The sequence below is a fragment of the Zingiber officinale genome, chromosome 3A, assembly GCF_018446385.1.
Source record: "Zingiber officinale cultivar Zhangliang chromosome 3A, Zo_v1.1, whole genome shotgun sequence".
NCBI lineage: Eukaryota > Viridiplantae > Streptophyta > Magnoliopsida > Zingiberales > Zingiberaceae > Zingiber > Zingiber officinale.
The window spans coordinates 22868410-22882410 of NC_055990.1; the positions used below are offsets into that span (position 1 = coordinate 22868410).

At 37.3% G+C, this 14001-nt stretch overlaps 2 protein-coding genes across 3 annotated transcripts in view; one reads left to right on the top strand and one right to left on the bottom strand.

The window, feature by feature from the left end:
- Positions 1 to 7105, top strand: part of LOC122051435 (ferredoxin-dependent glutamate synthase, chloroplastic) — a 44325-nt gene extending 37220 nt beyond the window's left edge. For both annotated transcript variants that reach the window (XM_042612579.1, XM_042612580.1), the window contains exons 23-33: positions 3016 to 3111; positions 3192 to 3389; positions 3494 to 3568; positions 3739 to 3867; positions 3941 to 4039; positions 4815 to 4957; positions 5040 to 5133; positions 5213 to 5451; positions 5525 to 5603; positions 6374 to 6457; positions 6562 to 7105. In XM_042612579.1, coding sequence (XP_042468513.1) covers positions 3016 to 3111; positions 3192 to 3389; positions 3494 to 3568; positions 3739 to 3867; positions 3941 to 4039; positions 4815 to 4957; positions 5040 to 5133; positions 5213 to 5451; positions 5525 to 5603; positions 6374 to 6457; positions 6562 to 6726 — 1401 coding nt within the window. In that variant the 3' untranslated portion in view covers positions 6727 to 7105. The remainder of the gene's footprint in view (positions 1 to 3015; positions 3112 to 3191; positions 3390 to 3493; positions 3569 to 3738; positions 3868 to 3940; positions 4040 to 4814; positions 4958 to 5039; positions 5134 to 5212; positions 5452 to 5524; positions 5604 to 6373; positions 6458 to 6561) is intronic.
- A 285-nt stretch (positions 7106 to 7390) lies between these two features.
- LOC122051437 (probable glycosyltransferase STELLO1) lies at positions 7391 to 12805 on the bottom strand. Its single transcript, XM_042612581.1, has 3 exons — positions 10680 to 12805; positions 8332 to 8458; positions 7391 to 8254 (listed from the first exon to the last, which is right to left on the bottom strand). Exons 1-3 carry the CDS (start codon positions 12413 to 12415, stop codon positions 7778 to 7780), a joined length of 2340 nt encoding a protein of 779 aa, XP_042468515.1. The 5' UTR covers positions 12416 to 12805; the 3' UTR covers positions 7391 to 7777.
- Positions 12806 to 14001: the final 1196 nt, after the last annotated feature.

Consider the following 14001-nt stretch of genomic DNA (forward strand, 5'->3'; position numbering starts at 1 on the left):
TCCTGTGATGATTGAAAATCAGTATAACTTGCTCTAATAGGACTAAAATTATTTATTCGAATAGGAACTGTGATTGGTGCTGGTCCCGCCATTTTAGAACAATGATTAATATGTAATTTTTTTCAATAAGTTAATAAACTAAATTTTTTGTTCCCCAACTCTTATTTGTTGGCATTCTCATTAATCCTCGTATGCTGGAGAAGAGCGTTTGAAGCACATAACAACACTCTACCCCACCCCACTTGTATTTAGTTTACGTGCGCATTAGCATGTATTTGTCATTTTTTTGCTAATTTTTACATCTTTTATGAGTGTCAAAACCTTTGCTATTTTGTTGCAATTTTTTTACATCTTTTATTAGTTGCAAAACCTTTGTTATTTTCTCGATTTTTTTACCTCATTTGTTAGTGGCAAAACCTTTGTCATTTTCTAGCTATGTTTAACATCTTTTATTAGTAGCAAAACCTTCTATAGGTTCGAATGACAGACTAAAGAGGAATAGTCGGTGAATTGAAAATAATTGTGTTTTGTTGTTCATGTCAACGGTGTAAGCACGACAGGAATAAAAGATGTAAACACAATGCTAATTGTAAGAGTTTATGTAGTTTGAAATCCCCCCTCATACTCCACTGCCTAGCAATTCATTTAGCGACTCACTGTCAAAATAAGCATGATATAAAAAAGCAATGATACTTAACAAAGCTTGAAATCTTTGAAAGACATAGAGCCTTGATGATTCCTAAATTTTTTTAAAAGCCAAATAACTTTCAAATTGTATTTAAAAAAGCTCTAATGACTCTTTCCTCCATGCTTCCAGTTGACTGGGAACATCCCCAGTTGACTGATCATGCAAAAATAGTCATTATATAGCCAATAGTTAGTTAGGCAATTGACTAGAAAACTTGTTCAAATGAGTGCTCATGCATCTATTTGACTGGATCTAGAATAGTTTCGATCTCAAGCTGAAACAAAAGCATTATGTTCTATGGATAGAGAGTTTTTAGTCAACTTTCAAGTTGGCTAATCGACTATGGATGTTCTTTAGTAAACTGAATTTGCTTGGAGCCTGAACAAAAACTTTTGGTTCTCTGAATATAGAGTTTTGAATAGACTACTGAGTCAACTAAACACTCCATTCAATTGAGGTTACCTTCAGTCAAGTGAATTTGATCAGAGATTTCTATTTCAAATTGCTTATGCTTCATAAACGTATGCAACACTCAAGATTGAATTTAACTGCCTTTTACGACCCAGAACAAATTGTTCCATGATCGAAGAGTTTTTATAGTCACTGGATATCATCTCAAAAGCATAAACCCAAAATTACAATCTCTCTTACATAATCTCTCATAGCTCACATAGCTTTTACGTCTTCAACCTCACATTATCCCTCAATGATGTTGCCTAAATACTTGCTCTCTAGGTCTTCAACTGCTTCATTCTAGGACACTACTTCACTAGAAATTCTCGATCCCTTAGATACCATATCCCTTCTGTAATCACTCCAAGTTCACCTTGCTACATACCTTTGAGCCATCAATCACAAACCATCCATCTTTACTACGTCAAGTCAATCATAACAACTTGACTGTGTCAAGCTATGAACTTTGTGATCTCCATATGTACTCAATTAAGCCCCTATTTACTTAATTTGACCCTTTTCCAAACACATCAAAACAACTTGGTTGACTCGACCACTAAGGAGCATTGTTGCACCAAACCTTGCCTGCCTAATAAGAAATCAGAGATTTTGCTTTTACTTATCAGAATGCATATCGAGAGAACCACATTTCTTCCATGAGAGAACCACATTTCTTCCATGGTGACTTTAATCCAGTCCATTGAGACTCAAAGAAGATGGTCACTGTGTAGGGTTTGCTCATCTCTGAAATCCTCATGTTGGTGTTTGACCACGAGGTGTCTCTCCGCACCACATAGCATGTGATATACTCCTTATTTGAAGTGGGAGTGATAAGCTCAAACCCTTCCTAATAATGCAGCTATACAGATTCAAATTCCCAACCTTTAGCTGGAAGCCTTTTGGCTGCTCATTTTGTAAATTTGTGTCAGCTTTTAATTGTTGGATTCAGAGATTGAAATTGTTCTGTGCTGCACAACACACAACACAGAGGAAACATTCATTCCACTTACTGACCTATTCATCCTTTTGCTAACTGATGAGCATGAAGTTGCAAAGTGGAGGTCACCAAACAGAAGATGGAAGATAGGGGTTCTCTTTTTTCCATGGAGGCCCACATCTTGTCCGGCAGCTTTTTTTCTCTTCTCCATGGATCTATTGACCTACACTCTTCTTGTGGTGACCACAAAGTCACAGGATGAGGTCTTTTAGCAGAAATTGGATTACAATGATTTATCTCTTCCTCTTTTGATGGAGGCTTGCAGCTTGTCCATCCATCATTTTCTCTTCTCTTCAGACTTGTAGACAAACTGAAATCAGCAACCTCATATCCGACCAGCAGATGGATGTCCACAGCTTGTTTGGTCCATGTTCCCTTGCCTCAACAGGCCAAGCAACATCATCATCCTAACTGTTGTCGATCTGCACATGGTTTAATCATTGCTTTATTTTATAATGAAAAAAATTATTCATCATCAACAGGCAAGTGCTATAGAATGCTTACTTTTATGAAAATGATTACTGAATTTAATGCTTACAAATGCCTGTTTTTGACCTTCAAAAGATAATACCAAATTAATTGGACAAATTTGTGGCTTGAGATCTTTCCTGTGAATACTGTTATCTCATTTTTGTTCCACTGGATTCTTTATGCTTTGATCAGTATAAAAATTTGTCTATGTTCATAGACCACTAGTGCACAAATTAATTGGAAAAATTTGTGGCTTGTGATCTTTCCTATGGATATTGTAATCTCATTTTTTCCCACTGGATTCTTTCATTGAATGTTATGATTACAAAAATTTGTTTGTGTAAAACCACTAGTGCATAAATTGTATCCAGAAAATGATTAAAGCAAAGTTGTTTTCTTGACAAAGATTTCTGGACATGATGGGGGAACTGGAGCAAGCCCTATAAGCTCAATTAAACATGCTGGAGGACCCTGGGAACTTGGTTTAACTGAAACCCATCAGGTTTTCAAATACTTCTGCACTAGGTCCTTAAAGTGTTTTGTTCTGTTTTCTCCATGTGATCAACAAATGATATCTTCCAGACACTTATTCAAAATGGTCTGCGAGAAAGAGTCATCCTTAGAGTTGATGGTGGATTTAAGAGTGGAATTGATGTTCTCATGGCTGCTGCCATGGGTGCTGATGAGTATGGTTTTGGGTCTGTGGCTATGATTGCTACTGGCTGTGTCATGGCACGTATTTGCCACACTAACAATTGTCCTGTTGGTGTTGCTAGTCAGGTAATAACAATATTCTTATTTTTTATATTTTTTGTTTGAACATTTCCCTTTAAATTTCATTGTTGCTTGTCTATACATGAAAAATATACTGCTAAACATTTCAGAGAGAAGAGCTTCGGGCTCGTTTTCCTGGGGTTCCGGGAGATCTTGTGAACTACTTCTTGTATGTTGCAGAAGAGGTAAATTTCCTTTTAGTTAAGCTTGAAAATGTATTTCCACATAACTTGTAAGTAATCATTCATTGAGGTACTTGCAAATTTGGTTTCTATAAATTCGTAGTTTTATTTATTTGTTTGTTTTTTCTTGCAATTCCTAGTTCAATTCTTTTTTCCCTAAAATTTTTGGCCAGGTCAGGGGCGTTTTGGCACAACTTGGATATGAGAAGTTAGATGACATTATTGGACGAACAGATTTGTTAAGGCCGAGACATATCTCTTTGACAAAAACACAACATCTTGATCCCAGTTACTTCCTTTCAGTATGTAATGAACTCCAGTGTCAATTAAACTTGTTGTTTTATTTCCTATCAATCCCTAAATTTAATTTTGCAGAATGTTGGTGTACCTAAATGGAGCAGTTCTGAGATAAGAAATCAAGCTGTTCATACAAATGGACCTGTTCTTGATGAAATCATACTTTCTGATACTGAGGTAAAGAATGAAGTTGTTTAACTTTTTTATTTGCCTAAAAATTCAAATAACATCAATGCTATGGTTCATAAGCTTGGATGCCAAATTTTCATTTGTCTTAACAAATTCTATAGTATGTTTCACTATACAAAAACACAAATTTTCATTTGCCTTAGACTAATCGTATGTATTTAATCAGCTACTAAAGCACACAAGCCTTAAAAGTATTTTTGTTACAAATAGTTGTCTAATGTTTTTTTCACAAACATATCTCCCTATTTGTCATTATGCTGCTATCTTATATGATTTGTCCCAATATCTTATCCTTAGCCATATAACCCTCTATTACTTAGACTCATCATTATTCCCACTCATACCCCTGTATTTTTAATTTTTTAAATATTTAGATTATTTTTTTTATTTTAATTAATAATATTTTATATTAAAACAATACCAGCACCGCATGATATGGTATCGAAACCATATGGTTCCAGTCATTAACTGAAACTTTGAAACGGGTCAATAATTTAAATCATGTGTATACTTCTTTAGCACCTAGTTGCTATTGCATGTAGCATCATGTGTGTGGGCTTGAGTGTGTGTTATGAATCCTTGTTCTCATGTCCCGAGCTTCAAGAACATGTAAATGATGTTGACAAACATAATTTCACTTCTAATTCTAGTTCCTAATGGCATCGAGATACTACCTTGTGCATGAATCTTAAAGCCTTGCAGTGATGGTACATTTGGTGTAGTTCCTTTAGATGCAAAAGTTGTACTAAAAGTACTCTTGCAGATTTCTGATGCCATCCAGCATGAAAAGGTGGTCAACAAAATTTTTAAGATATATAACATTGATCGAGCTGTTTGTGGTCGCATTGCTGGTGTTGTTGCAAAGAAATATGGAGATGTTGGTTTTGCAGGACAGCTTAACATCACGTATGTTGTATGATTTCTATGTATATGTATTGGCAGTTAACATTGACTGAAATACAGAGTAATAGGATGTTATTATGCCCAGATTTACTGGAAGTGCTGGACAATCTTTTGCATGTTTCCTTACTCCTGGAATGAATATTCAACTAATTGGAGAATCTAACGACTATGTAGGAAAGGTGCAGCACTCTCTAGCCCCAAGTGAACTTGCTTTTTTCCTTTTGTTGATTGAGATGTTCCATAACTATGCTTTTTTAGAGTATGGCTGGTGGGGAGCTGGTTGTAAAACCTGTTGAAGGTACTGGCTTCATCCCGGAGGATGCTACAATTGTAGGTAACACCTGCCTATATGGTGCAACTGGTGGTCAAGTTTTCATTAGAGGCAAAGCTGGTGAACGGTTTGCAGTTAGAAATTCTCTTGCTGAAGCTGTAGTTGAGGGCACTGGAGATCATTGTTGTGAGTACATGACTGGTGGTTGTGTGGTGGTACTGGGAAAGTGAGTATTTCTTCTCCCTAGTTCCATGTTTCACATAGATGACTAGTCTAATAATAGAAACATGTTAATCCAGAGTGGGTCGAAATGTTGCCGCTGGCATGACTGGTGGTTTAGCATATATACTTGACGAGGATGACACTCTTATTCCCAAGGTTTGTACAAAATTTTCTACTTTCTTGACAAGTTGTCACTTCTCTGCTTTATAAGGACCTTAAAACGTCAAGACTAATAAAAAGCTTTAAGCGCCTGTTGCAACCTAGATCAGGATTAAATAGAATTTGAAATGAAATGGATGTTCAACAGTGATTGCAAGCAATGGAAAATGTATATAACTGGACACTGTGGTATTAAGTTATGCCAAATATTTCTTGATTCTCTCAATGTGCTCAACTCTCAATATCATTCTGTCTTGCTATTGGAAAACATACAATTTCTTTACATGGCTATCCTTCTTAGATTCTTCTAATCACACAAACAGAAATTTCACCAGTCTAGTGTCATTAGCAATGCGTGCTAGTTTTGCCAGTCTTGCATTTGAATGCATGCATAATTAGTTTTGAGTTTGAACATTGTGGCAAAAGGCAAATACGCTCGCTCCCAGTACCTCCGCCAATCCGTCCTAAGACCAACACGGAGGAGGTAAATCACGGGTGACTACTAGCTTTTGGAATAGCGACTAGCAAGTTTTGAGTTTGAACATGACATTACTATACATGGTTATCCTCCTTAGATGCTTCTAATCACACAAACAGAAATTTCACCTGTCTAGTGTCATTAACAATGCGTGCTAGTGTTTCCAATCTTGCATTGGAATGCATGCATAATTAGTTTTCTATTTGAACATTACAAATAAGCATTTGGATTCCATTCTCTATTCCATGTATTACAATCAGGTATGTATATAGTTATCCTTTTGTGACAGGTCAACAAGGAGATAGTAAAGATTCAAAGGGTTAATGCACCTGCTGGACAAATGCAGCTGAAAAGCTTGATTGAAGCTCATGTTGTAAGAATGAACACATCATTGTGCTCTAAAAAAAAGGAAAAAAAAAAAATATATATATATATATATATATAGTGAAGTCTAATTTTTCAACTTAACTTTGCCAGGAAAAAACTGGTAGCAGTAAAGGTTCTGCAATTTTGAGCGAGTGGGAGGCTTATCTTCCTCTCTTCTGGCAACTTGTACCTCCAAGTGAAGAAGAGACACCAGAGGCATGTACTGAGTTTGAGAAAATAAAAGCAAAAAGAGGAATGTCGCTGCAATCTGCTTGAACAATGTCGTAAAAATCGAGTTCAAGGTATTTCAAGTGGCAGAATAAGACTCCTTAGTTGCTACAGTGCTATCGACGACCTACATTGTCTGTGGTCAATGCAACTAAATCAAGAATGCACAACAAGACAGAAGAAGCAGCACTTGTACAGCTACCATATGCGCTTTTTCTATCTTCTCATGTATGCTTTTCAACACGGTGAGATACAAGTGGTGTGCAACCCATTGTTCTGTACATCATGTTTGCTTTAACAAGGAGTCATAATTTGGCATAAGTTGATCCCAGTGTACTCCAAACGTCCTATTTAGATGTTCACAATGTGATCCCTATAATTGGCAGGTGTTCGTTCTGTTTAAGATATTGAGTGTGGTTCCTATTCATAGTGTGGTTCAACATTGTGGGTGTTAAACAATTGATGTGCACTTGCACAAACCATATTTAGTTTCCTTGATTTTATAGTCATTTATTGGAGGTAAATTAGAAAATCGAAATAGATCTCCATATGAGAGGGTATGATTATGTGATTTTTATCGGGATTCGACTTTGCTTACAACAGCCATTGGACGATATGGTAATCAGCTTGACTATGGTTCTGACGCATCATCTGCTAATTTCAGTCTGCTATCAACATTCTATATACATGTTTCAAGACTAGCAACTTCTCATGATCTCAAACAAACATTGCTGCTTTGCCATGTTCGACTAATGGCCCAGTGTCTGCATTTAGAGCAGGCCACATCTCAACGTGATATCATTTACAACATTTTTAAATTGAAAAAATCGCTAAAAGATCACTCGTCTGCAAGCGAATAACATTACAACATACAAAAAATAAAATTGAAAATAGGAATGAAGACTATGAGGTACAGAGGCAGCACGAGCCGGGCTCTAACTGAACGTGGTGAAACATGGAAAATCACTTTGGCCATTCTTTGATGTGCCTCACTCATACCAGCTCCAGCAAAAGGGGATCCCCTGAAGCCATCGCTCTTATTAGTTTGATAAAATCTTCACATGGAAAATCACTTTGGCCATTCTTTGATGTGCCTCACTCATACCAGCTCCAGCAAAAGGGGATCCCCTGAAGCCATCGCTCTTATTAGTTTGATAAAATCATACTCGTTGCGCACCTTCAGCGGATAGACGGCAGGAGCTTGGGCGGTGTAAGAGCTCATAAATGAATCGTTTGCCTGTGGTCGTGTCCTATAAACAACTGTTGCCAGAGCTTTGGAATCAAAATTTTCTTGTGAATCCATTGCGAGGAAAAACACTGGCATGGCAATCCGGTGATGAATATGGAGATCTCCGACGATGCCCACAAGGTCGGAGAAGTCAGTAACAAATCTTTGGGGAATGTAGAATATCTCACTGCTGCAAATGAGTAGCTTCCCCTCGGTCACACTTTCTTTATAACTTGTCTGAAGATGAACTGGGAAATTGTCTGCAATTTTCTTAACTAAATTTGTTTGACTGACATGCCAATCTGTATCATTTCCATCAGTAGAAATTGAAACCCATGATTCAGGAACCTGAATTAAGCAAATGGTCAGACTGCTTGATGTATACCGTATGAATAAAGCAACAAAAGAAGGAAACTAGGTAATACCTTGTTTGTTATCCATAGCTTCGTCTTGTCGGCTTGAAGCAAGTTCCAATAATTAAGAATCATATCATCTTGAAGGAAGAGAAATCCTTCTGCTTCTTGAAATTTGTTGAAGACCTTCGGCAAATACCTATTCCATGACATTATAGAATAAAATTATGACCAAAAGCAAAGCACAGCACCAAATTAAAACTTCCCCATGCAGAAGAAAATCAGCATCATAAAACAAGCACTTGGGTTGTATTACTAGACAGACTGAAATGCAAGTCAGAAGAGTGGATTCAGCTAAACACCTAACAGAATGGATATTAGTACATATTTATATAATCACTAACAGAATGGATATTAGTACATATTTATATAATCACTCATAACAATAGAAATCTAGCTATGGAATTTTTCTGGACATCCAAGAGAATGAGATATCTCATTTTTATGACCAAACTTGTGTGGAATCGGATATCTTTCTAATATATGACTCAGCAAGTCATATAGTTTTTGATCAAAAAAACATCAATTTCATGAAACAATTCATCAACGAAAATAAACCAGGCACAATGGTACTTCTGACAAAACTCAACCTGAGGTAAACTGGTAAACTAGCTCGTTGGCTTGATAGACGTCCATTGACATATGAAACCAAATTAATGGGCATACTCATAAAAGCCTGAAACCATCTTCAAGAACCACTTCCAAAGTAAGACAATTTATTGTGACATAATTTCTCTGCTTAAACCTTGACATCCTCATCAATGTGCACTTCTAACCACAAAACTATTCACACTCGACATCAAATGTGACTCAATATTGGCTTCACCATAATGGTCAGCCACTAATTACTGGATCACCTCGCCAGGCATGCAACGATCAAATGTGACCAATTATCTTGATAAGGTTGAGCCATTGGACCAAATTGCTTAAGCTTACTACTAACAGATCCTTCAGAGTCATATAAATCTTCTTAATTAACACAACTTTAAACGTTGAACTAAGCCTGGAGTATCACGATTAGTTTAGGATTGTAATGAGAGAATTTGATCAAGTTATTCAAACTAAACAACAAAACATAATTCACAATGGTTAGAATTTATGAAACTAGAAGAGGCTTTTGAATATTTGAATCATGGAAAATTCATCAATTATGGACTCATCAAAATTACATATATGATTAGATATCTAAATCCATTGTAAACCCAAAATTTTCAACTGAAACCACAGTTTGTGTTGTAGACCCAAGTAGCCTCCGAGGAAGACAAAAGTAAATGATCACCTGAAGCCGAACTGATTGATTACAGTTTGAGGTTAGTTGTAGGTTGCAAAATGATTTAATATCCATGAGTTGATCATCAAATGTTTTGGGTAACATTTGATTCTTTTCTTTTGGCATCCACTTCTTCGTCTTCATCTGATTAAATCCGATTTGTTCCAACTATTTGAGACCAATTATATAAATCTCATTCCTCCATTGACCTCTTTGCAATATTCAGATTAATTTAAACTATATTATATCAATTGTTCTAAAAATTAATATTTTTTTATCCTTTCTAGTAAGATCATACATTCAACCTAGCATTCTTGTTTTTGCTAGATTTACTTCTTCTTTTTTTTGCCTACAGTCCAATAATTCAACCCATCACCACAGGAAAAAAAGCAGCAGAGTGATAAGTTAGAGTATTATGATAGTGTTGCCAAAGCAATTCCATTATAACTAACCTAATCCTTCAGTTTTTATATATATAAAAAAAATTATCATAGCATCCAATTTTCAGGTATTTTCAACAGTAAACTAAAGCCTAAATAATTCATAAAGACATCAGAAGGAAGATATCAAATTAGGATTCTCTTTGTTCTGTTAGACTTTTCATAAAACTAAAGAGATAAATTGGTTTCTCTCCATGTCAGCTACTCATACACCAGACATAAATAAATGATAGATAAAAAATTCTCAATTCTCAAGGAATAATGGTATTAGATTGTATCATAAGCAAACTAAGCTGGTAACCTATATCCCTTCTAAGTCATTCATCATTGAGTCATTTAATACAATGAAAAACATTAAAATTCAAAACATTAACATACCAATATAGTTGGCCAATGTACAGCTATTAAACATTTCTAAGAATGAATGCTACTACAATTTATATCTGAATAGTTATGAACATAAACAAGCCATAAGCATAGAAAAATGTAGGAACTAACAGTCACAACATCCAATGTAAAGGTAGAAAAGAAACAAATCAAGCTGCAAAAGGCTGCATCCAAAGTAAAGGTTGCCAACAAGAAATTGCATAAGTTTGAAATAACCATTGGTAATAAGAACATAAGAAAACCATTAGTCTGGAAGGACTTACTTGTATGCTTCAGAGATTTGCCCATATTCCACAGCAAGACCTGGGTCACTCTGTTCTGAAAGAATTACCACTGTTTTGAATATCCTTCCATAGAGCAGTCTCCACTCTAGGGCAATTCGATCCACAGGCACACTGCAATACATGATAAGAACAACATTTCCAAAATATTTTCTCCACCTTATGAGATTGCCAATCTCATAATTAACTGTCCCGACCTCCTCCACTCCAAGGTGCACTGAAGGTAGTTTCTTAGGAATGAACTTCCTGGTATCTCCCTCTCCGATGTTTGCTCGAGGTCGGTCCAATTCCAATGACATAAGCCTTGGTTGCTGATACCCGATGGCAAGCAAGTCCTGCAACCAGGCAGCTGTGAACTGCACGTCCTGCAATGTCCAGAACCCTTCTTCTGCCATTGCATAACTCAAATGCAAGATCCTCTCAAACAGTGTGCGCTTGTTTGATCTCCAGGATACCAAAAACTTGATCAGACGATCAACATTAACATGGAGGTCCTTCTCTTCTATGAAAGGATACCCCTCAGCCGTGTCTACCCGGTGGATGGTTGGTGGATAGACAGCCATAAACCCACCAATCTCCCATAGGATTCTTTGTGCCCAATAGCCCCTTAGCACATCCGATGCCATCGAGCTCACAGAGACAGGTAGCATGAGGCCCCAGAATGCTTGTGTGTGGAAGATAGTATTGAATGAGTTGACGGGCGCCATTAGACCCTGAGGCAAAGCTACCTTGGGTGCTTCCTCGTCAAAATGAATGTCGAATATCTCCAAGCCCGAAGACTTGCGGGTGAAGTAGAAGACAGAATCCACATCAGGAAGGCCATTGGAGAGGCCCTGTTGGATGAATTGTCGGCCACCAAACACCATTGTGTAGAACTCTTCATGCCCAACTTCTCCAACACTCTCCAATGGTAGTCCTCTCGGCCACACTGATCGCTGCCCAAAGTGAATGTAAGGGTTTACGACAGTCCGGTTAGGGTCGGCATGGCTGTACTGCAGGAGGACAGGGTGCTTGGTTGCTGTCTCCTCGCCCGCAAGGTCCACATCAAAGTGGTGGGCAAGATCGGCGCCAAGGACCTCGGCGCGGTCGTCCGCGTCAAAGATCACTTTGGCACCATGCTGAATGGCGAACAGGTAGCCGATGCTCTTCCGAACATAAGAGTGGTAGGGGAGGAAGTCGACGGTGCGGAAGCCAAGACCGGCCTGCTGATCCAGGGAGAGAAAGATTGCACCTTTGAGGGACCAATCAGCCGGCGTGGCGGAGTTTCCCACGGCGAGGAGCTGCCACCCCTTGATCCTGGTCAGCGCGCGGAGGGAGTCGGTTGGATAGTCGGAAACTGACACAACGATCCACCGATCGGAACGGAATGAAGCGAAGGACGCGGCGGAGAGGTCAAGCGGCTTGATGGGGGGAACGGACAACCAGGAGACCTCTGGGTAAGGGATCCGCGAAGACACCGACGAAGCGGAGCCAGAGGATTTCTCGAAGCAGAGGAGTGCGGCGACGTCGCCGGAGCTTCGGAGGAAGAAGATAGAGACCACGGTAAGGGCCAGGAAGCAGACAAAGAGGATCTTGTAGAGGTTTTCGGAGGCCCAGGTGGAAAAATCGAGGCTTTTCGCCGGGCTAAAGCGGCGGCCATGGGCGACAGCGTAGGGTAGTCCAGAAGCAGGCAAAGAAGCAGGCTTGGAAGAAGGCGGAGACCGATCTTGGACTAACATTGTCTCCCTCAAGAATTCACAGTCAACAATCAGAAATCGAGTAGAAATCGGTGAATTGCTTGCTCACCGGTACGAATCGGAAGGGGAACCGCCCCAGATCTGGGCTGACAGTACCGCCACCGACTGTGTCTGCCTCCCTTTCCTAGTTGTTGATGAAGACGAGGACCAGAGCAATGCAGGGGACGGTTGGTGGTGCCGACACAAGCAAAGGAAGGAAGGAAGAAACAAAAGATTGCAGTTGACGTTTCGCAATCGGCGCAGTGGATCGGAGCATGCCAAAATCGAAGCACGCTTGATCAACTCGCGTCGCGGGTGGTTGGGAACGAAGCTTCTTCCATGGCCAAGCCGTCGCCTTGGGTCGCTTGTGCTTTGCGTTTACTAGAGAGAGTCGACTGCAAAATTTAACTCTGCAATTTCCTTTTTATAGTAATTCGCCGGAAATTTTGAGAAACTTCAACTTCACTCTCATAAGTATATATATTCTTCCAAATACCCTTCAAACTTTCAATCTAATCATCCCCCAGTCTACCCCTTTATCATTCCTTTAGTACGGAAAAAATTTATATCCATTCACATAACCTACCCACCTTCATCACAAGTAGCAATAAAATAAAAAAATATATAAATTATATTACAAATTTATTCGGTAGACTAATAGTCTAGTCGATTATATAAAAAGATAGAAATGGTTTTACGTCCTGATTTTCTTAAATTCTTTATATTTACTAGCTATTGTGTATGTAATACAATACATGAATTCATGTAAATTATATAAAATAAATATTTATTATTAAATAATTAAATAATATTATTTAATGTTAGTATGATTTATTTTATAAAAATCTTAATCTAAAAATAAAATAAAAATTATGTTATTATTCATACTTCAAATTATGTAGCGAGAATATTTTAAGAAATGCAAAAGAGAGAGGTGGGGAGAGAACGATGAAAAATCAATAAGGATTGAGACGATGACTAAAAAAATGATACATATATATATATATATATATATATATATATATATATATATATATATATATATATATATATATAAAAGGATAAGAAATTAAAATTACTAAATTTTAAATTATTTTAAAAGAAAAAAGAATTTAATTTTGAATTTGAAAATAAAATGTTTAACCAAGCTAGGTAACGTTGAGTCTGAGATGATCGATCTAGTCCCATGAAAATTTTCCATCGATCATCAGGATAAATTAAGAAGCGCTCATAACGACCAACCCAGGAGTTTTATATTTTTTTAATTACATATCCCATTTAATAATCTAGATGTTCTATCACTACATCATAAATCCAGAAGCTGAATTTGAATTCGAACCAATCAATTGAGAGTGGTTGTTAAAGAGTAAAGACTCATATTTTTTTTAATTAAATAGTATGATATAATACTTTTATCCAAAATTACTACATAAATTTATATAATTTAAATTTCATAAATAAACACCTTTGAATCTCATAATCACGTGTGTATAGTAATTTGTCACGAGATTATAAATAAATTGTGTAAAATAATAATAATTATTCAATGCTTAAAAACTAATCGGGTCGAGTTATTTTTACTCAATCTA

Bases quoted from the DNA above. Each gene is read 5' to 3' on its own strand.
- LOC122051437 (XM_042612581.1), bottom strand. From the start codon at position 12,415: ATGTTAGTCCAAGATCGGTCTCCGCCTTCTTCCAAGCCTGCTTCTTTG. The intron at 8,459-10,679 runs GTAAGTCCTTCC...GTCATGGAATAG, and splicing joins CAAATCTCTGAAGCATACAA to GTATTTGCCGAAGGTCTTCA. The intron at 8,255-8,331 runs GTATTACCTAGT...TGCTTAATTCAG, and splicing joins AGCTATGGATAACAAACAAG to GTTCCTGAATCATGGGTTTC.